General features: G+C 38.2%; 1 protein-coding gene across 1 annotated transcript in view; it reads left to right on the top strand.

Moving 5' to 3' along the window:
- The window catches only part of TMEM135 (transmembrane protein 135), a 165,254-nt gene that overhangs the window by 45,511 nt on the left and 96,286 nt on the right, over positions 1–23,457 (top strand). Inside the window, exon 5 of the mRNA XM_084759687.1 lies at positions 23,104–23,169. Coding sequence (XP_084615813.1) covers positions 23,104–23,169 — 66 coding nt within the window. The remainder of the gene's footprint in view (positions 1–23,103; positions 23,170–23,457) is intronic.

Below are 23,457 nucleotides of genomic sequence, written 5' to 3'. Positions count from 1 at the left end.
GGAACTTTATGGGTGGGCAATATCTTGGTGTAAGCAAACAAATGAAAGATCTGTATGATAAAAACTTCCAGTCTCTGGAGAAGATATAAGAAGATGGAAAGTTCTCCCATGCTCATGGATCAGTAGGATAACCACAGTAAAAATGGCCATTTTACCAAAAGTAACTGCAGATTCAGTGCAATTCCCATCAAAATTCCAACACAATTCTTTACAGACCTTGGCGTAAAACAGATAGATTGATCAATGGAATCAAATCAAAGACCCAGAAATAACCCACACACCTATGGATACTTGAATCTTGACAAAGAAGCCAAAACCATACAGTAGAAAAAAGAAAGCATCTTCAGTAAGTGGTGCTGATGTTGTGGATGTCTGTAAGTAGAAGAATGCAAATAGATCCATATTTATCACTCTGCACAAAACTTAAGTCCAATTGGAACAAAGACCTCAGCATAAAACAAGATTTACTAAATCTGATAAAAGAGAAAGAGAGGAATTGCCTTGAACTCATTGGTACAGAAGACAACTTCCTGAACAGAACACCAACAGTTCAGGCTCTTAAGGTCAACTGTTAATAAATGGGACTTTATAAAACTGAAAAGCTTCTGTAAGGCAAAGGACATTGTCAATACAACAAAACAGCATCCTACAGATTGGAAAAAGATCTCCACAAACCCTATATCTGGCAGAGGACTAATGACTAAAATATATAAAGAACTCAAGAAATTAAAAAAAACCAGGAAACCAATGAAAAAATTGAGTACAGAGCCAAACTGAAATCTCTCAAAAGAGGAATCTAATGGCTGAGAAGCACTTTAAAAAGTGCTGAACATCCTTAGCCATCAGGAAAATGCTATTCAAAATGACTCTGAGATTCCATCTTACACCCATCAGAATGGCTAAGATCAAAAACTCAAGTGACAGCGCATGCTGGTGAGGATGTGGAGAAAGGGGAACGAATACTCCCCCATTGGCAATAGGAGTGCAAACCTGTACAACCATTTTGGAAATCAATCTGGTGCTTTCTCAGAAAATTGGGAATAGTGTCACTTCAAGAACCAGCTATACCAACTCCTGGGCATATATGCAAAAGACTCTCCACCATAGTACAAGGACATCTGTTCATCTCTGTTCATGGCAGATTTATTTGTATTAGCCAGAAACTGGCAACACAATGTGTCATATTTACACAGCTCTTAAAAACAAGGAAAATCTTTAAATTTGCAGACAAATGGATGCAGCTAGAAAATATTATCCTGAGAGAGGTGACCTAGACCCAGAAAGACACATGATATATGTTCACTTATAAGTGGATATTAGACATATAGTACAGGATAACCATTCTATAATCCATAGACCCAAAGAAACTAAGTAACAAAGAGGGCCCAAGGGAGGATTCTTGGATCTTTCTCAGAAGGGGAAGTAGAATAGACATTGAAAGTGGATGAAGACACAGAACTGGGTAGGAGAGTACGTGGGAAGAGGATCAAGGGTGGAGATCAGGTTGAGGGAGATCAGGACTGGGAGAAAGAAAGGAGACCAGTGTGTGTGTGTGTGTGTGTGTGTGTGTGTGTGTGTGTGTGTGTGTGTGTATTTTCTGTGGGATAAGCTGGAGACCCCCAACAGCATATCTCCTATAGCCAGGCAGGACTTACAGTGGAGGGAGTGGGGCACCAACCCATCCACAAAACCTTCAACCTAAAATGTATCCTGCTAACAAGGTGTGCAGGGATAAAGATGGAGCAGAGATTGAGGGAAGAGCCAAACCATGACTGGGCCAACTTGAAACCCACCCCATGAGGAGACCAACCCTGACACTATTAATGATACTCTGCTGTGCTTGCAGACAGGAGACTAGACTAGCATACCTGTCCTTTGAGGCTCTACCCAGCAGCAGATCAAAACAGATGCAGAGACCCACAGCCAACCATTTGGTGGAGCTCAGAGAGTTTTGTGGAAGAGTTGGGGGGAAGGATAGAGGGACCCAGAAGGGACAAGAAGTACAGAAGAATACCAACACAGCCAACTAACCAAGGACCATGGGGCCTCACAGAGACTGAACCACCAACCAAAGAGCTTGCATTGACTGGACTAAGGTCCCATACCCATATGTATCTGATGGGCAGCTTGGTCTTTATGAGGGTCCTTTAACAGTTAGAGGGGGTGGGTGTCTCTCAAGTGGGCTCCGTTGCCTGCTTTTGGATCACTTTCCACTAGCTGAGCTGCCTTGTTGGGCCTTGGTGGAAGAGGATGTGCTCAGTCCTGATGGGTGGGACTCGTATTGGGAGGGGTTGTTGTTGTTGGGGCTCCCCTTTTCTGAAGAGAAGGGGAGGGTTGAAAAGGGGTAGAGGGTGGTAGGGCAGGACAGGAGGAGAAGAGGGAGAGGGCTGTGATAGAGATGTAAAGAGAATAATAATAATAATAATAATAATAATAATAATAATAATAATAATAATAATAATAATAATAATAATAATAATAATAAAAAAAAGTCTCAAAGGCAGGCCATGCTTTTATCTCCAAAAGAGATTAACGAAGTAGAAAATGGGGGAAAAAACCCACTAGTTCAATTTAAAATGTCATTTGATGAAAGCCACTTTACTCTGCAATGCCTGTTATTTGCTAGAAAGTTATAGGAGGCAGACAAGCATTCCTTTTTGTGAAATTTGATCATGTATTTATGTGGGATAGTTAAAAAAAAAAAGAAATACAGAAGAAACAAAGTAAAAAGGTAAAATAATACATGTTTGTTAAAAAATGTGCAATAGCAACATAAGCCAAATCTTGTCTTAGGTATGCAGTTATTTTTCTTGGTAGATGATTAATAGGAACAGTAATATAATAAAGATGTTTCTTATATCTGAAAATATAGCAGCAGCTTGGTACAGCCCAAGAGACACACCGCAAGGACAAGGGGAAGGCAAGTTACTGTGGACACAGAGACCAAAACTGCTACCTCTTTCACACCTATTAGTTTCATGCCGCCTAATTACTTGCATCTGATTTGCTGCCCTGGGAACTTTGAGGAGTGTCAGTGCTTCTTAATACTACTTGAATGTTTTGTTTCTGCGAACGATTTCTAGCTCCTACCTCTTCCTGGCAGTACAATGAGCTTGCTTGTTCCATTTTTACTTGCTTATTTTCTAAATTGTGTGAAGTGTATCATGTTAGTGCCCTGTGCAAAGAAACTTAAGTAACAGGCAAGTCTTATCAGCACACAGGGCCAAGTAAGTCACTGTTTGCTTTATTATATGATGGTCATGATTAAGTCTGTGGAGTTACTACCACTTGAATGATACTGTTATGGATGAGGAAAGTACATACTATGAAGGCAGATAATAGCCTTATATTGAGTCCTACATATTTATATTAATACGATTTTGTAGTATCTAAGGAATTGAACTAAATTTACATATTTGAGACATCTGTTCTAACTCTCCAAATCCCTTCTCTTTCTTCAAATCCCTTGTGTTCTGTTTTTATATGGCGGTAGTGGTGTTGAATAGAAATGAATATATGGTTATTGGTATTAAATAAATTATAATTGTCTTTCAAGCGAGTTTATCATGCTTTTATTGGTCTTATTTATTTCTACTATGGAGGCAGAGTAAAGGGAGTTAAGAATTTCTTTTTATGTATGACAGAGGGATTTGGAAATGCATACAGAACCATTTTAATCCCTTGGTAAATTGTTTTTTCTTATCCTATTGATAAAAATATAAAAATCTGGGCTGGAGAGATGGCTTAGCGGTTAAGAGCACTGACTGCTTTTCCTAAGGTCCTGAGTTCAATTCCTAGCAACCACATGGTGGCTCATAACCATCTATAATGAGATCTGGTGCCCTATTCTGGTGTGCAGGCACAACACTGTATATGTAGTAAATAGCAAATAAATAAATAAATCTGTAAAAAAATACAAAGATCTTATTTTTTTTAGAAATTATTTTGTGAATATAATTGCGGTTTCCTACCTATATTGAAGGAAACAAACACGGCCAACAAAGAATGATAGACTCATCAAAGAACGTGATGTGAGATGAGATTAGGTAAATATGCTCGTGAAACGTAGATTGTCATATTGAGAAGATGCTATATCACAACTCCCTCATTCATTAAAAGGATAAACCACGGAAGGAGATTGTGTACTGGTCCATTAATTACTACTTCTGCTCTTTAATCCTTTCCTTTAAATCCAAATGACATGATAGTGATCACATGAAAAGTAATATGTATGAAAACAATGGAAGAGACCATAGACTTTGATGAAGCTGGAATCCTAACAAATAGTGTCAATTGAAATATAAACTACTGGAAGAATAAGGCACATTTGAGTGACTGCGCTAAGAGGGTTTGAACCATTCTTTTTACGGAACCCTGAAGAGACAATCTAGGCGCTCAATAAAGATCAGCACACATTGATTACTAGGATGTATTTGGAAGAGTGAAGTCATTCCCTAAGGAATGGGAGGGAAGACTTGGATGGTGCAGGATAACTTCATCCAAGAGTAAAATATTGAAGGATTTTAAGCAATTGGAGAGTCTCCATCTCTGGCTTGCTTATCAGCTCTCTCCTCATTCCAGCAGAGTGAGGTTTGCCAGTCACTATTCTCAGCTCATGATTTACTTCAGTTTTCCTTTCTGCAGAGGGAAGTTAACTCCATAATTGCAGTGGACACTTTATTTTGAATATTCATGTTCAAGCTCATGCACACATGATTGTGTGTATCTTTCTAATTTTCACCATGAACATAATTAGTAAGTCAGTATTAAGAGACATTTGAAGAAAACCAAGCGCTACAGAACAGAAGGCTCATGCTGAGTAAACATTTGATCTTAGAAAAGCCACAAATTTTAGAAATATGCTAAAGCCTCCATCAGATTTCAAGTAAGTTTGAAAAGCAATAGCAATTATTAAACAAGAAGAGAAACAGTTACAGAAGTAAAAGACATCCTTAGAAGTAAACAAAAATGATTGGTCAAAAATACCATGACAAGAAGGTGGAAAGCTAAAGCTAAAGTCGTTGCCACAGAAGTAGAACATTAGTGTAGATGTGAAACACTGCCGGATGTGAGGAGATAAGCTAGGCTGTACAGAGTTGAATTTTAGTAAAGAGAAATATAATGAGAGAGAATGATTAAGTAGATAGTTGGGTATAATTTCCTTGAGTGAAGAAAGTCATTAGTTTGCACATTGTAAATGAAGTCCTCTGAGTGTGACCAGATGACTGAAAAGGACTCACCTGTCACATGGTGTTTAAGAACTATAGGGGTAAAGGAAACTTTTTGAAAGCATCCAGCAAAAATGCAGATATAATCAAATTGGCATCAGCAAATCCTGAAAAACCAGGATTTGTGTCGATGTCTGTAGCTCTATAGGAAGATGGTTTGTAATCTGGAATTCTGTGAGCAGTGGAAATGAATCTGGATGTGGGTGAAGGAGAGCTGTTTTCAGATATTAGAGTTGACCCTTCATCTTGAAAAAAAAAATCTTTTCAGAAAATATATAAATAAAAGAAAACCAAAAAACCTTGAGAACTCAGCAAAATGGAAAGGACCTCTTCTCCCCAAGAGAGAGCAGACTAGATCCTAGCAACCGTGGAAACAACCCCCCAGATGCAACAACAAAATCAGCTAACAGCTGTATGGCAAATCTTGACATGGGCTGCTCCAAGTTCAGTAGGAATCCAGAGGCTTCCAGAGGAATCCAAACCCAGTATCTGTTTCATGATTAAAAATCCATGACTAAGGCTGGAGAAATGTAGCAGTGTAATAAAAAAGAAGTTTATGGAAACAATAAGAGAAGAGAAAGGCAATTAAAAACTCCATGAGAAACAAAAAGCTGCATTGGAAGGTGATGGTCCAAATATGAACCTGTGTAGTTGATTTGGAAAGGTTGCTGGACAGCCAGTGTGGCCTTTGTGTGGTATATTTTGCTGTGTCTAACAGTTCCTGGGAATATTGATTTATAAGAAAAATTTACTTTTATTTCCAAATTTTTCCTTTATAGTGAAAAGTAAGTTTTATGTACATAGCATCTCCACTTGGTCACACACACAAACAAAAAAAATTGGAAAGGTAGAACCTGCCATATTTAAATTCATCATGAAAATGTTTGAGTTGTAGATTAGAAGATATGAGGGAATGCTAGGGGATAGGCCTAAAAGCTTATCACCTTTAAATTTACTAGCATAGAATTTGTCATTGGAATTTTTAAAATCTTGTATCTCTATTTGTGTGTGTGTAAGTGCACACATGCTGCTGCTGTGTACATGTGGAGGTGGGAAACAACTTGCAGGACTCAGTTGTGTTCTTCTATGTGGTCCCAGGAATTGAATTTAGGTCATCAGGTGTGGCAGCATTCACCCGTTGGTCCACCTCATCAACCCAAGTTTTGTTCATTAAATATACTAACCAATAAAAGCAATCAATATATATCTTAATAATGTAGACTAAAGGTAATTTTGGTTCCCTTAATATTTAAATATGTGGACTAAAAGAGACTTAAAATTGACCTTCCAGTTGTTATTCTTAAAGAAATAAGTGTTCATTCTGTTATATAGTTTTCCTTACCTTCCAGTCATAATGTATTTCTCTGTCTGTCTAACACGCCGCGCGCGCGCGCGCGCGCACACACACACACACACATTTATATATGGCCTAAGTGCGTTCTTCATCATAGTTTGGAATGTAAGTTTTTCTATCCTTGCAATTGACTGAATTCATTTGGATTATTCTTGGCCTTTACAGCTTTATTATGCTTAAAATACAAAAACAGTGACATTGAAAAATCTCCCTTCTCTAACATGTGGCTTCAATTTGCATTTTAATCAGAGTATGGAAGTCATTACTCTGCCATCTGAAACTTTGGTAGCCGTAAAAGTTATCACTCACAGGACAGCAGACACAGTTTATTTTGTGTTTATTACTGGGTGGCCCTCTTGAAACTTTCCTGAGCCTAATTGAATCCAGATATTAGAAAATTAAATCAATTATTTAAATACCATTAAATTATGACATTTATTTTGAATGTATTTAGCTGAATTGTCTTAACAGGATTGATAGAAGTGAATGTTTAATTTTGCAAAGACTATGGCATGCACATTCAAACATCCACTTGATAGTATTTCCAGAAAATACCTAGTGGATATTTTCTGCCTAATTTGTACATAATAAAAGAAATCATTAGTTTTATTCTTTCCATTATACATAGTTTCCTCATAAATGATGATTGATGTTATATAATTTATTTCACAGATCCATCGGACTGTTAGTGATACTTTCTTTGTGTTTTGCTACGCTTTTGCCAAATCTTTTTTTTATTTCAAGACTTTAAGCTATTTCTCATGATAAAAGTCTCTAGGTCCTTGTTTGTTCATTTACTTTTTTTTAGTTAGCCAGTAGTTGGCCATGTTTCCTTGGTATCCAGCAAGTCTCCTAGGAAGCTAATCATTCCTGCCTTAGGTACTTAAGCTCAGGCCCAGGAATTGGCTAGCCTTTGTTTCTTGGTCCAGATGGTTGGTTTTGCTGGCTGTGTAGGTCATGTGATCTCTATAGCAATGGTAGCTTTGCCAGCATGGGATACATACATACATACATACATACATACATGTGTGTGTGTGTGTGTGTGTGTGTGTGTGTGTGTGTGTGTGTGTGTGTGTATGTGTGTATGTGTATATATATGGCTGTGTTCCAGTAAAACTTTGTTTATGGACATTGAAACTTGAGATTTTATAATTTTCACATGTCAAGAGAAATAGCTTCTTTTCTTTTTTTCTGTTTCTTTTTTAAAAATTATTATTAGGTCTGTCGTAACAAACAACGGAACAAACAAAGTGTCTTAAAACAGCAGACATTTAATTCTTCTTGGTTCTGGAAGCTGGAAGCTAAAAGCTGCATGTTGCTTCCCCTTGCTGTCTATGACATCGTGGAGTGTGGGAGTCCTTTCTGCACCCTGCCAGCTTCTGGTGGCTCCTTGCATTAACTGGTGTTCTTTGGCTTGTCATTGCATAATTTTAAATCTCTGCCTCACATAGATCTTTTGTACTGTCTCTGTGATTCTGTAAGTGAACTCCCTTTCCTTTCTCACATAAAGATATCAGTAAGTCATTAGATGTAGTGCCCATCTCATGCAATGCATCTTTAGCTTTTGTGCTTGCAGAGATCCTGTTTCCAGTAAATTCACTTCCACATATCCTGGGATCATACTCATTTCATGGGGACACTGTCCAACCCAATAGCCAACTTAAAAAATAATATAAAAACTATTCCTGTCCTAGTGTGTAGAACATGTAATGGGGCAAACATGGACACTGGTTTTCTGACTCCTGACAGAGTGGGCTTTTACTTATTCTTTCATTAAACTCATGTTCTTATTTGGAAGCAGGCTGTGAATTTATGATATTGAGCCCTTATTGATGCTTTGTTGTGTTTTTTAAATATCTTCCTTATTCCTGAATACCATATTCAGGTTATTACTGAATTTAGTCACTCAGAATCACGTTACATAGCTATAGTGAACCCAGGCTCTGAATCTACACCGAAAACCAAATGATGGTAGAGTTTTTCTCTCCTCTACTCTGTGTAGTTTCTTTCTGTAGTGCTTGGAGAAGGTCCATGTCCTGGTTACATACATCAGCTCTCATTTTATTTCTGTTTCAGTGAAAGCACCCTGATCAAAGCAGCTTTGGAGAGGAAAGGGTTTATTTGGTTTAAAATTCCAGGTCACAGTCCTTCACTGAGGTAAAGTCAAGGCGGTCACTGAAAACACCACACCTGTGGTCTATAGTAGAAAGAACAAGTGCCTGTGCTGCTGACATACTTCTGCTTCTAGCTTTCTCTTGTTCTTTATAGACCCGGATCCCTTACCTAGGGAATGGTGTCACCCACAGTGGGCCGAGTCTTCCTATATCAATTAACCATCAAGACAAGTCCCCACAGATATGCCTATGGACCAAACCGATGAAGATAATTACTTGAGACTTTTCCCCAGGTGATTCTATGTTCTGTCAAGTTGATAATGCCAACCATCATAGTGTATAATCCTTAATGTTTTGTTTTAGCTCTTAATGAGGACAATTTCAAATCCTCAGTATCTTATATAGTTGCTTTGGCTTTATAAACAGAAACACATTTAGGTAAGTGTGAAAGTAAGTTGGAATTATGAGAAGGGTATTTAGATGGCTCTCTAGAGCCATTTAGATGGTGGCCAGATTGTAAGAAAAACTACAGTTTATGGCAGCCACACAGAGGCAGGCAGTAGGAACTTTTGTATGACATGACCATCCCTGTCCAACCACCTTGCTTTCAAATTTCTGCATTTGGAAAGGCTCTAGATGTTTCATATATACATCTATGAATATGAAGAGTGTTATTTACTGGCCATATGCCAGTTACAAAGACATCAACATTTAGAGCTATTTTCTAGGTCCAGTGAAATGGCTCAGTTGGGTAAAGGTTCCTACTGCCAAAGCCCTGTTGAGTTGTTGGGACTCACATTGTGGAAGGAGAAAACTGTCTCCCACAAATTGTCCTCTGACCATCACTTGTATGCTGTGGCATGTGCCCTCTGAACAAACAAACAAACAAACAAACAAACACATGTAGAGCTTTTCCTCCAGATTATACTGTTTTCTATTTTAATGTGGCCTCAGTTCCATTGACCAATCATGGCTTTAAGTCATAAATCTCTAAGAGGCGTCTCCTTCCTTCAGTCCTTCTGTTCCTTTTTTCTGTTCAGTCCTTGCTATGTTCCCAACACTATTGTAGATTTGTGCTGTGATGCAAATAAAGTAGTCAATGTGCCTGTCTTTCTGGAGCTTATATTCTAGAAGAAAAACAGAACAGTAATCATTTGTCGGAAGAGACGTTGGCTGGAAAACAAGCAGACCTATGAGTCTCAATGGTAAGAAGCAGGGGTTTTTGTTGTTCTCAAAAGGCCCCTGAGGGAGGCCACATAGGCCTCCATGAGAGAAGGAGCTAGGTATTTTTTATTATTATTAATTTATTCATATTACATCTCAGTTGTTAGCCCATCCCTTGTATCCTCCCATTCCTCCCTTCCTCCCACTTCCCCCCTACTTCCCTCCCCTATGTCTGTGTCTGAGGGGGACCTCCTCCCCCTGTATATGCTCATAGGGTATCAAGTCTCTCCTTGGTGACCTATTATGAAGAAGCTAGTTATTTGTGGTGTGTAGGGGTGGTGGAGAGGAGAGAGTGTATATATGTGTGTGTGGATGCCCCCAGGCTACAGAGTGCACATGGGGGTCAGAGGCGTTCTCTCTACCGTGTGAGTCCTAGGATGGATGTCAGGTCCTTAGGCTTGGTGTTATGTGCCTTTAACCCACTCGATTAAACTGGCTGGTTTAGAACCCGAATCTTAAAAAACAAATAAAGAAACCTTCTGTAAGAGTATTTCAGGAGAATCAACTTAAATTAAAACTCCTATATGGGAAGAAGTTGGCTTATTTTGTTTACACTCCAAGTCCCTGGCAGGCCTTGACAGAATGGTGTAAAATGAGGTTGGAAAGAAAGGCAAAAGATTGATCATATTTGAGGCATTGGTGGCCATGGTAAAGTATTCAGCTTTTTGGTGTAGAAGGAGGCCATTTTACATTAAGGATGCAAAAGGATGTAATGAAACTTGAATCTTATTGACAGTTATCTCAGTTACTAAGGGGAGAGATAACTAAGGTTTGTGAACACCTGAAGCACTGAGTCTGTCAGTTTTCAGGCTACTGCTGTCAGTCGTAAGAGACTCAAGACATTTGTATATGAATATTTGTATATGACCCAAAACATTTGTCTTATGAACTTAATTGAGTTTCAGATGTTTATGTAGGTAAAAATACATTTTGGCTAACATGTAAGATTTATATTAATGCATTTTATTCTTAACAAAACAAATTTTGCAGTCACTTCCTGGAATTCATACCCTTTCTTTCTGTCACTTGTAGCACACTCTTTCTCATCCTTGAAGGAACAGTGTTGTGCTGATATCTGTAGTACAGCAGACTCCAGCACATTTTTTTTTGCATGTAGTAGTGAAAATATTAGAATTACTTCTTCGTTAATAGAATTTATCCTGAATTCTATCCCAGTACCTCACTGGTTAGAAAGGAAGGATGGATTATGGCTGGTGTAACATTAGCCATTCCTAACTGTGGGAACACCTGTGAGTGTTAGGTCATGTTAGGGGTCATGAGGCAGGAAGGGTTGTAACCTGAGTTCCAGATGCACTTGAGCTGTTTTATGTTCATTTCGTCAGAATCCTTAAATTAGAACATTTTATGAATGCGATTTGGACTTTTATAATGCAAGGCAAATATAATAGGTTAATTCATAGAATCAATAAAATGCTTTGTTATTCATCTTGAAAAATAGGTTATAATATCTTTATTAGTAGTCTATTAAAACTTGATTTTCCTAGCTGTTTTTTAGAAGTCTATATAAATGTCTCTTTTGTATATGAAATAGCATCAGAATGTAATTTTTATTTTGACTTTATATTTTAAAACCTTTTATTAAGTTGATGACATTCATCTTTTCTTTAAAAGTGACTAATTTAAATAATTATATTACTTTATAATGAAAAAGCTCAAATGCTGTATTTTGTTTTTTTAAAAGATAAACTTAATTGTTGCTAAAATATATAGATTTAGAAATGCTAGTCATTTTGTCTTTACTAGAACTCAACGTATGTATGCTTTGTATACAATAGAAAGGAATTCATTGACTGTATTATTAGGCTATGATATTTATAAAACATTTTTGTTATTAAAATTGTTAAAATGAAATTCCTATCACCTCTAGGCTGTGCACTTTTAATAGGGCTAGAAGGAAACATTGCATTTAGAGAATATTGGTTCTAATTACTGAGTAGAGACATGTACTATATATATTTATAAAATATATTTTTGGATTTTAAAGTCTTGTTAGTGTAATTTATGATGGAAATAAAAATATCAGTGAGGCAGGCTAATGCAGGGGATGGTGGAAGGTTGTGGCCTTAGGAGGCTGACTAACTGGTTAAGTGCCACAATTGCAAATCAGCTTCAATTAATACAGAACACTAAAGCCTCCATTCATTCTCCTTGCTCCATGGGGCAGCCACATGGGCTCCATTAGCCAGACCTGGTGTGCTGACGAAGATTCATAGCCTTCAGGTTTTGCCACCTGTGTTTGAGTATTGGGAACTTCACCTTTTCTTGTCATAGGTTTCTCTGTTTCTTCTTGTTCCATTTTCTATAGAAAGTTGAACTTGTATACGTCTGTCACATGGTAGTGGGTGGTAGTTTAGTAGAGCATACTGTAAAGTTAACTAACAAGTAAATAGGTATTTATATATTCAGGCTACTTTAACACAGTGGTGAGTGGTAATTTAGTAGGGTATATGTACCCATTATTAAGTTGGTAACAAATAAATATGTGTTTATGTAAGCAGGGCAGTTTAGGATGTTGATCTTTATTAAAGTACATTTCAGAGTTCAACTAAGGCGTTGTTGTTTTTCCCTACCTGTGCTGCGATCAGGTATAGTACAATGGTGAGGTGAAGTTTTGCTTACCGCCTTCCCCTTTCAGCATTTATCTCCCTATGTCTATACCTCCACGTGCTTATCCTTGTAAGTTTCCTGTGTTTAGACACGCTTGAAACTTAATGTAAATATTTACTAAAAACTGAATGTCTAGCTGAAAGCAATCATATAAATGTGGTTCAGAAAATGTCAGAAACAATGTAGGTTGGGGGAAGTGGAGTTGCAGGTGGGCTCCACGCCAGCTGTGCAAATGAGAACCCCAGGCCGCTGCTTATGCCTCATCTAGAATCTCACGTGGGCTTTTTTTCATGTTCATTTCCATTTGTTTCTTTGTTTCTGAATTGATGGAGAATTGGCTGTAGGTATGGCTTATCCTCTAATGAAACACCTCGTTTTTAATTTCTTAGTTTTCTGTTAGATTTAATATTAATATTAGAGTTTGCCTATTTGGATTTCAGAAATGTTAGAAGTTGCTTCCATCTGCAACACCATTTCCCCTAACCTGCGTTGTTTCTGACAATGTCTGAAACTACAGTTATATTAGGGCTTTCGAGTAGACATCCGTTTGTTTGTTTGTTTGTTTTTCATCAACTATTAGAGCCCACGGACCTCCCAGTAGGATGGCAAATTAGCTGGATGAGTAGGGAGGATCTGGGCTGGGAGACCACATTGTATTGAAGAAATTTCTTTAATTGTAAAGATAAAAATAAAGAAGTCACTTCTGTGTCACTCAGTAAAATGAAAGAGTCAAGAGAACCAGTAGCCTATTCAGGGAAGAGCTGAAGAAAAATGACTGTCTGGGTGGGATTTACTCTATAAAGCAGCATCAACTGAAGAGCTTCCTTAACACTGATCCCAGATCAGTGGTAATTACTTGGGTGGCATTCTTCTTCCCTGGACATGGGTACCACTATAGCAGCAAGCCGAAGAGAGACTGACTGGGAGGCAGAGATGCAACCATTGATGGATAGCTTGCACTTAGAATGATGGCTAGAGTAGATCAGGTTGCGATGACAGCCTGATGTATGTGCCTGAATCTGAGATGATTCATGGATGCCCAGGAATCATGAGACTAAGAAGTCACTCACCCTACACATTGAAATGCAGAATTGCATTGCTCAACTTGGACCAAAGTCTCTTAACAGGCATGAATAGAAGAGACCTTTCTTCTCCAGTGACAAAGGCCAGGCCTCTCTACATCTCCTTAAAACCACAGCTGCAGAAAGCCCTGTATGACTGGCCCTCCAAACAGACAAAGTTGTAAGTGGCTTATGGCGTGCCTTAAATCAAGGAATCCTGGTAGAAAGTAGAGTTCCCACACAAATCCCTTTGAGCAGGAAGGACACTCTAACTTAACCTGTTTGAATTACTGAACCTAGTACCCCTACTTTGAAAGTGTGATAGTCGTGGTAGGGGGGATTTATATTCCAGCTAGGAAGAAATTCTGAGATTAATGCTTTTGCTTCATATGTTTATTTACCTCTTTATTTTACATCTTAATTGTTTACTTCGTTATGCTTATATCCTACCTAAATAGGGTTTTTTTTCTTTCTCTTCACTGCCTCTACATTTTAAAATAGTTCTTATACATCTAATCCATATAGCCTTCTCATTCATAATCTTCTACTTTCCACCATTTCCCATTTTCTTCTTGTTTTGTTATATAATATTAACATCTTAAATGCAAAACAAACAAAACAGTACACCCACACACCCCACAACTGACATTTTCCCCAGTCAGCAGTCCCACAGTGCCACTGTCTGTGAACCTTATAAGAGACATAAATGAAATATACACATGTGCTGTACTTCGAGTTAACTGTGGAACTGCTGTCAGACTTTATATTTGCTACTGCACTTAGCTTCCCTTCTAGTTGCTAGTGAAAACACAAATGCAGGTAAAAACAACTAACAGGCAAGACTCAGGAAGATGAGACAAACAGTAAATGGGACATATAAAACCGCAGAGAAACAGAATACTTTGAGACAAAGAGTTACTATGACAGTTCCACAAGTTCACAATTCCCCAATATCCACAATCCAAAGATAACTAGCTAAGTCAAAATCCAGAAAAAAATATTTCACAGTCCTACTTTCAAAAGGGATAGGAGCTAGAGAGATAGTTCAGTGGTTAAGAATACTTTGTTGCATTTGTAGGGGACCTGGGTTCTGTCCACAGTCACCTTAAAGTTCAGTTTCAGGGGATCCAATGCCCTCTTCTGAACTCTACAGTCACTAGTTATGCCTTTGGTAAAAATATATTCATTTAAGCAAACACTCATGCATGTAAAATAAAAATAAAAACAACTTTTGAAAGGATAAATGAGCACTCAGATAATTGAAGTCAGGGTCAATTCAAGACCTGTTGAAGAAAGTTAGCAAAGTGAATGTAAATAAGCTACGTTAATTGGAGGAGAAATGAAGAAACGTGGAGAAAATCTCAGCATGGAGGAAGCTTGGTGCCGAGGAAAAGAACCAAACACGTTGGGATTGAGCCAGTCAAGCAAACAGAACCAGAGCGGAAAGCATGATTGGATATGACCAAGCAGAAGAATGAATTCCAGGAATAGAGGATAGACTATGAAAATACATTCTGACATATGTAAAGAAAGAATATCGATGAGCATGACCTCGCAATTCAAGAATTCTGCCATACACCTAAGAGGTTAAAGGGAAGGCTAGAACGGGGCATCTAAATTAAAGATATAGACAACTTATTCATGAAACTGTCAAAGAAAAGTTAACAGAGAAATTGACATTAAAACACTAGGACCTAGGATTCCAAACAGACATGGACAGAGAACCTCTCAGTGACATATCACACTCAACGTGTCAAAAATACAGAGCCAAGCACCATTAAAAGCTGTAAGGGGGAAAAAAATACCAGCTCATATAAAAGAGAAACACCGCAAGATGATATCAGTTCTCACATCAAGTACACTAAATTCCAAGAAAGCATGGAATGATGTAATTCTGTTCTTAAGGGTAGGATGCATGTTATATATCATTTGTAAATTGAATTATTTATGAAATCCTTTTTCATAATATGAAAACTATGACTTTTACTTCTGGGATTATATTCATATATTAAAATCTTAGTCTCAAAAGGAGTAATTACTACTTATTTATACCAATTTTGAAGTGATGTTAGCTTTGTAGCACCGTGACCTAGAATACCTGGAAGCCGGGTGGGGAGGAAGGTTTGTGTTGGCTCATGCTGCTTTGGAGAGAACTCAGGTCAGCACAGTGCGCAGGGGCAGCTCTGTCTGTGGTGGGAGGAGTACAGGGTCATGTCTTGATCACATGACAGCAGACAGGAAGTAGAGCCTAGGTTAGACCCAGGGCTGCGATAGACTTCAAGGCTACCTCTAGTACTTCTGCCTGTCATCTCCCATCTCCTAAAAACTCCATAGCTTTTGAAATAGCACCAAAATCTGGAGACCAAGCACTAAAAATATGAGCTCATGGAGACATTTCTGATGGAAACAGAACCATTATGGATTACCTAAGTACAGTCTCCGTTTCTTAGAACAGGGGCAGAGGAAGGAGGAGGGTTGTTGAATAGTCATCTACTTTTGAAAGAATACAAGTCCATCCCGTGTAGGAAATAATTGTTAGATAACTATTAAATGACAGATCAGAGACCACATTTAGGTAATTCTTTTGCATGTTCTCAAGTTGAAAACCAAGCAGGCTGAGTTACTGTACTGTTATTATTCCCCATATCCTGGTGGTAGAAAAAAAATTCAGTTCCATAATTGCCTGAGCTCTTGTTTTAAACAGAATTGAAGTGAAGTAGAACTTTACATGTTGTTTTGTGCTTGTTGTGTGTAGTTTGCTTGTTGTGATGTTTCGTTCATTTGTTGTGACAATCAATTGAAGAAGATAGCATTATAGGGGAAATAGGCCTTTCTTTTGATACATTTTATTATGCTGGAAGAAGGCAGGAACATAACAAGGTACATGATAGGTCATGTCACTCTGAATAGAACATGACAGAACATGCATTTAGGAAAGCACGCGCTTCCTTAGTGCCAGGAGACTGCTCTCAATGTGGAAATGGGCCATCTGCTTGTCGTTTACATTCCCGGAGAGCTCAGCAGCCCACATCTCCAAACAGGAGTCACATCCCTCATAACCTCGAACCACTGCTGAGCCGCATTGTCTCCATATGGAGCACATAGTCCCACGTTCTGAATGAAAACATTCTGACATTGATGATGTCTAAAAAGAACAAGTTGGTTTCATTAACATGAAAGAACGACAGATTATAATGCTCAACATTTGAGATTGCTGTGATACAGTTGGGGCGTATTTATTTACACTCTGGCTAACCATACATCTCCCAAACAACCAGTACACGAGCACTTGCCCTTACAAACTTCAGCAGAAGCTGTATAGTGTGATAAGCTGTTGAGGGGTAAAGATTCAGGTATGACTCTACATTTCTCAATGGACAAATATTGACCGGAGAAACAAGAACAGGGACAGTGGCAGGTGCAGGTGAGATTCGATGGCTTCTTTGTCATTGGACAACTTTTGTGTGTGCTACGTATTTCCTCTGATTATCCAGTATACACCAGAGCTCAGCGTCGTAAACTGTGGTTGTTACCTCATACATGTGACTGCATGTGGGACCTGTGCAAATTTGGAAGCAGTAAAAGCTTTCTGGTTATTTAGTGACGAAAAATTACTTCAAAATCAATTCACAATGAAGCCAAGGTATTTCTAGCGGTTTTCATCTGTGTAGTCTGTCATGACTTTCTGAATGTGAACATTTAGACTGTGCACCGTACATGTCATGGCATACAACACTAACAGATGCTTCATGAAATGTCTGTGCATATTAAAGAGTATTGCACTTTGAATCACAGTGCTTTCAGTAGACAAAGTTTTCTACTGTGGCAGAGACAGAGTGGTTTAATTATAGAAAGTAATGACTTATAGTACTTGCCTGTCATCATTCCTCAGAATGTAAGAATCACATTACTGTATCTTTGCATGGTATTGTGGTAGACTGTGATTTTTGAACATTGCGGCTTGAGTTGATGATTTGAGTTTTAGATTATCTGCAGACACAAAATGAAGTTGTTTTGGGCATGGGACCCAAATCTAAACAGGAAATTCATATGCTTTAAATTAACTCCTAAAAATTTGCTGTTATCATTATCATCCTGTGTGTGTGTCTATGTGTGTGTGTGTGCTCGTGCATGCGCATGTGGATGTGCATGTGTGTGTGTGTCCCTGTGTGTGTGTGCGTGTGTATGTGTTTGTGTGTCTGTGTGTATGTGCACGTGTCTGTCCCTGTGTGTGTATGTGTGCATGTGTGTGTCCCTGTGTGTGTATGCGTGCACATGTGTGTGTGTGTGTGTGTGTGCGCATGCGCGCGCACGCACATGTATGCGTGCACATATCAGAGGTGCTTTTGTCCCATGACATGCATGTGGAATTTACCATACAACATTGGGAAACCAATTTTTTCCTCTTTCTGTGGATTCCTGGAATCAAATTCATGTTGTCGGGCTTCAGTGGTGAGAACTTTTACCCTCTGAGCCGTTTTGTCACTGTTATCCCTTCAGACTGATCACATAGCCACCGCAAGCCCAATAAAAACCCGGCAGACACGCCTATAGAAATTAACAACTTGACAGTATGCTTGATTTTCTACAGCAGCACCAAAGTAAGCTAATGGGTCAGGAGTAGTCCTTACCCAAGGCAGCGGCAGCATGCCTGCCGTCCCGTACTCAGGAAATGAAGGAAAGATTACAATTCAAGGACAATCTTTGTTACACCCTTCATTCTCATTTCAAAAAGTAAAAAAATCCGAATACTTCTGGTTCTCAGCATTTTGGATTAGGAGTGCTCAACCTGCAGTCCGTTTTCCCCCTGTTCTCCTCCTCCATCATCATTACTATCACCAGCATCCTCATCACCTTTGACATCATCATCCTTTGTACATACCATGTACAGGAACAGCAACAGCTGCCAGCCTCTGGTGTTACATCTCTTGTGTAGGACTAAGAAGTTGAGACTTCTCAGCCCTTGTGAAAGGTTGCTGTTACATCTTCTTGCAGGCCTCAGATTCCTTAGTCCTGCAAACGGGCCTGCACTAAAGGTCTTGGGTGTGAAATGCCTGCAACGCTTGGCCCTAAAGGCCTGATGTTCTCTGGAACTATTCTAGTGACTGAGTCCTATAATTTTTTCTGGCTTTATATAGATTTTTAACCAAGAGCTGAGCTTACTAATTTCATCATTTCCCTTGTTCCTACCCCAGTTTTTCTTGATTTACCTGTCCCCTCTGCTGTCTTCAAAGTCGCTCGAATTCACCAAGGCTTGGGACAACAAAAAGTCCAGCACAAATTATTTTAAATAGTTTGAGTTTTAACACTTATTATCTCTAGCAATCAGCTTCTCTAAATGGATGTTTTTCTTGAGCTGTGAATCAAACGCTAAAGCTGCCTGGATGGTTCTGACATCTGAAAGTCCAGCGAGCTGTTTAGCTGGCAGGCTTTTTGTTCAGAGGCAGCTAGAGTAGCAACAGAGAGTCCAACAGTTGACAATTAGGAAATCAGATTGTTGCATCTCACAACATGCTTGCATTTTTATAAGAAAATGAGTACCAAAAAGAATGATTATAGTAAGAATTTAAACAACTTAACACTTATTTTGATTTGAACAGAACTTTAACAGTGTTAAATATCTGCTCAGCACCCCAGCACAGGGACAGATAAGCCTCTTTTCTCTGTCTCACATCTATTACTTTTGCAGTTTTGAGAGACCTATTAAGAATATCTAATAATGGTGGGGAAGGGAGTTCTTCAAGTCATTCCTTCTACAGAAAATAGCATAAAAACTGAAGTATTAGAAACAACTGGAAAATACATACATATATATATATATATGCACATAATTGTGTTTGTATATATGGCATGGTTCTATCTACAATTTCAGTTGTTCTCTGGAGAGCATATTCCAAGCCATAGGTAGATTGAGACCACCCTATAGACGTGGAGAAACATTAGAAAATCAAGGATAAAGAAAATCCCCGGGGATTGCCACTGCTGTTTCTTCACTATGCAGGACTGTAGATGTTTTTGACACACCCACATGCATACACAGGCACATACAGTCATAGTCTTGAACTTAGAGTTTATTACATCTAGGTTGTATGAGACTGGGTTTCGTATGTAAAATTGCTCTTTAAAATAACAGTATTTCTTGATAAAGCTTTTTAACAGGAATTTGTATCTATCCACCCACACACATTCACATATGTCAAATGACTCTTTAGTATTAATTATCTTGAGTGGAATGAAAACTCTAGGACTGGGACATTTTTAAAAAATTTGTTGTGAGATAGTTACAAGTACTGACAGTCTTCTTTCTTAACCTTTCCCCTCCCACGCTTGTTAGCACTTGCTTAGGTACAAGTAAATTAAAACTTTTTAGTAGAGGTCAGAAGAAAGTTGCACACTCCAGTGCTTTCCAATAGAAACCAGGGTAGCTGAACCTAACTGGCAGAATGCTGTTAGATTGAGACATCTTTAAAACATTCTTGGGAAGAGGCTGTAGGTCAGTTCATTTGGATGCAAAAGACAAGGTAAATAAAAGGAATGTTGTCTTCAGATCATCTCTCCCTAGATAGCTCCTGTTTTTATCTTTGGGTTGAGACATAAACGTAATTTGGTTTGGCTTTGAGAAACCATTGTTTGCTTTATCTCAAGTGATTGCTGGCTTCAGCCCTCTTCCCATGCTTCCTTTATGCAGTCAGCTTACTGAGTCATCTGGTTTTAACGGAAACTGGAAGATGTATGGCGCACTGTGGCATGCCCATCACCTAGAGCAGACCCAGAGCACATGCGTCATTGGCGACAGTTTTACAAGTAGATCTTTCAGCTCGTTTTATGTGCTTCAGTAAAATCTATCAGTGAGCTCATTGATGTGTAATTTATGTCTGGAGTATGTGAATAACTTCTTTCTGAACAATGGTCTGACTCTCTTATCAAATTATATTGAGATTGTGCTGTGTTTTCAAAACTTAGCAAACCATCTCAAATGCTTTAGTTTTTAATTTTTTTTCTGTGTTTGTATTTGCACATCAGCTCCTCTGCCTCCCAGCTTCAAGTGTGTTGGCTTGTGCTTAGGGACTCTAAGGACTATGACCTTATTTAAATAATTTCAGAAAATTATTCTTATTTATAAATTACATGCTATCCTTTAGCAGTGAGGTCCAGCTGAGGGTCATTTTCCCATATGCCCTATATGCAGACTTGCTTTGCCTTGGCAACATCTAAAGTGTCTACCTTTTTATTGTTGTAACTCTAGAGTTAGTCCAACAGAAACACATGTTTTCCAGCCTTTGCTGGACTTTATTTTTCGGGCCACCTCTTTCACCTCCTTGTTTTTCTATTGCATACATTATGCACCATCACCCTGTCTTAAAGTTGGTGTTTTTGTCATTCTCACAAGATTATCCTGTCTCAGTTCAGAAAGGAAAGAGGAGCAAAGGGGATTGGGTAAGGCAGAGTCCTGGGGGAGGAAGAGGGAAAGAACTTAGTTTTATATTTTCCTTTTAGCATCTTCATAGATTGCTGTGCATACTGCCAACCCCACCTTCTGCAGATTCATCCTTGCTCAGTCTCCAAACTGTTCCTCCTTCCTTTCTGGCTACCCACTCCTACCTGACCATTAACAACTCAAGATCTATATCTTTAAAAATGTTGTGACCAACTCAAAGCCCTAGATCTAGTCCTGGGTGGTAGCTGAGCTGGTGAGCCCACCAGCTCTCCCCGACACACTGGGCCTGCTCTTTGTAGTGTGGGAGCACATGGAGGGGCTGTTCCTATAGATCCAAAGCTGTAGGATCTTTATGACATAGGGCAAAAACAAGGTATCAGAGGAGTCCTGGTGAGGATCCAGTGTTGATAGTGTAGCAGAAGCCAGAGGCCTCAAACCATACCAGTGACTCATTACAATGAGCATTTTCAAGTAAAAGTGTGTGGACAAAAGGGTGTACTGTGGGACACAGCTTCCACAATGAGGTTGTTTTTACTTTTGTGATAGAGGTTGGAAGGTTGGAGGGCAAGTACAAAGGGAGATTAGCAGGATTGGAGTTCATAGTGTAAAATTGACAATGAATCAATTAAAAAAGTTAAATAAAATAAAAGAATAAAAATAAATAAAAGAATAAATAAAAATAAAATAATCAATAAAAAGTTAAATTAAATAAATACTGTGCCTCCCACCCCCTTCCACTTATGTATGACTTTCTAGCTCTAAGTCCATCTCATTCCTTACCTTCCTTGTCAAATATTTTAAAGGAGTTCATGGATAGCATCGCACAGCCTTGCCCCCATAGGCACCAAGGGAGTTAAATGGTAGAGGAATGTCCCACACAGAACTTCTATTAAGTCTGGAATTTTTCAACATTTGGAAACTAGACCACAAATGGTATTACTGGCTTGATTAATCAGATTTCCTGATTTTATTTCAGCCTCTACAAAGGTATTATTTGCCCCAAATCAGCCAGAAGAATCCCTAAGAGAACAACGTCCCATTTCCCCTAAGGGGGCGTTAGGTAGATTTATGTTTGCTCTCTTGGGCTACAGATGATTGTTTTCATTGAGAGTTGCTTATAAGTTATGATTGGTTTTATTCAGAGAGAAAATGAGGTTGAACTCAAGCCAAGGATGTCTCTCTTCCTCTAGCTTTTGTTTGTGGTTGTGGAGATATGATTGAAAAGAAAGAAGGAAGGGTATAGAAATATATAGGGATGACAGGATAAAAAGTAGATTATTAAACCTACTCCTCCACCTAAGATCTTACTTGTTACTAACAAAAAAGGTTATCTTTAATTCACTGGTATAGAACTTTGTATATTGATACAAAATAAGATTAACCTTGATACATTGATATAGAATTCAAATTTAAGACTATTCTCTACATACATTATATGTATATTTCTACTCTAATATGAGGCACTGAAGCCATACAACTCAATTATAATATAAAGCTTACTTCCAATACAATACTTTGGATTGTATAAACACCTTAGTATGAAGTCTTCTAAACCCAGGTGTCTCTGTATTTATTTGTGTCTTGAATTTTCTTTTAGCCATATTGCTTTTTTTAAAAACTCCATGATTAAGCAAAAAGTTTTTGCTTTTGGTAAAAATTTTATTCTTTTTAATGCCATTGTAGATAATATTGTTTTCTTAATGTTGCTTTATAATTTTTGCTATCCTGTAGAGATCAATGACTGGGGTGTTATTGCTGACATTTTAAAATTACTATTCTTTCTCCCTCCCTTGTATTGCAGAGCAAACAAGAGGTTTGAATGAATTAATTGGGAAATAACAGAGTAACCAGCAACTTCTGAATTGAATACACAAGTTGAATTTGCCTGGAAAGCGCATTCTGGGGATAATTTAGAACTTGTTACTCTTTTTGTATCTTAAAGTTTCTCTTGAAGATACTGGGTGTGTTACAGTGTTGGCATTTTACAGTTTTGGGTGAGATAGACGGTTGTATACACATTATACATTTAGTTATTTCTACTTTTATTTATTCACAGGCCACAGAAACACTGTTTAGAATGGGTGTTGCAAGAGGAACCATCACAACATTAAGAAACGGAGAAGTAAGATGAGAATCTTGATATAGCTATAACTTGTTAATTCATGGTTTCTAGTGTGTACAGTATTTACGTTGGGGAATATATTCTTTGATGCTTTGTTTAACAGAGAAATACTTGCTAGACATTTGACTGACTACTTGGTGTGCTCATCCATCATTGCTAATACTGATGGGAACCAGAACTTAGGTTGAAAATGAATTGATAACAACTGAGTTGCAATCTGAATAAATTAATTAAATAATAGAAAGAAAGAAAGAAAGAAAGAAAGAAAGAAAGAAAGAAAATGAATTG

Source organism: Acomys minous (genome assembly GCF_964271855.1).
Source record: "Acomys minous genome assembly, chromosome: 2".
NCBI lineage: Eukaryota > Metazoa > Chordata > Mammalia > Rodentia > Muridae > Acomys > Acomys minous.
This window is presented reverse-complemented; position numbering and strand designations above follow the sequence as displayed.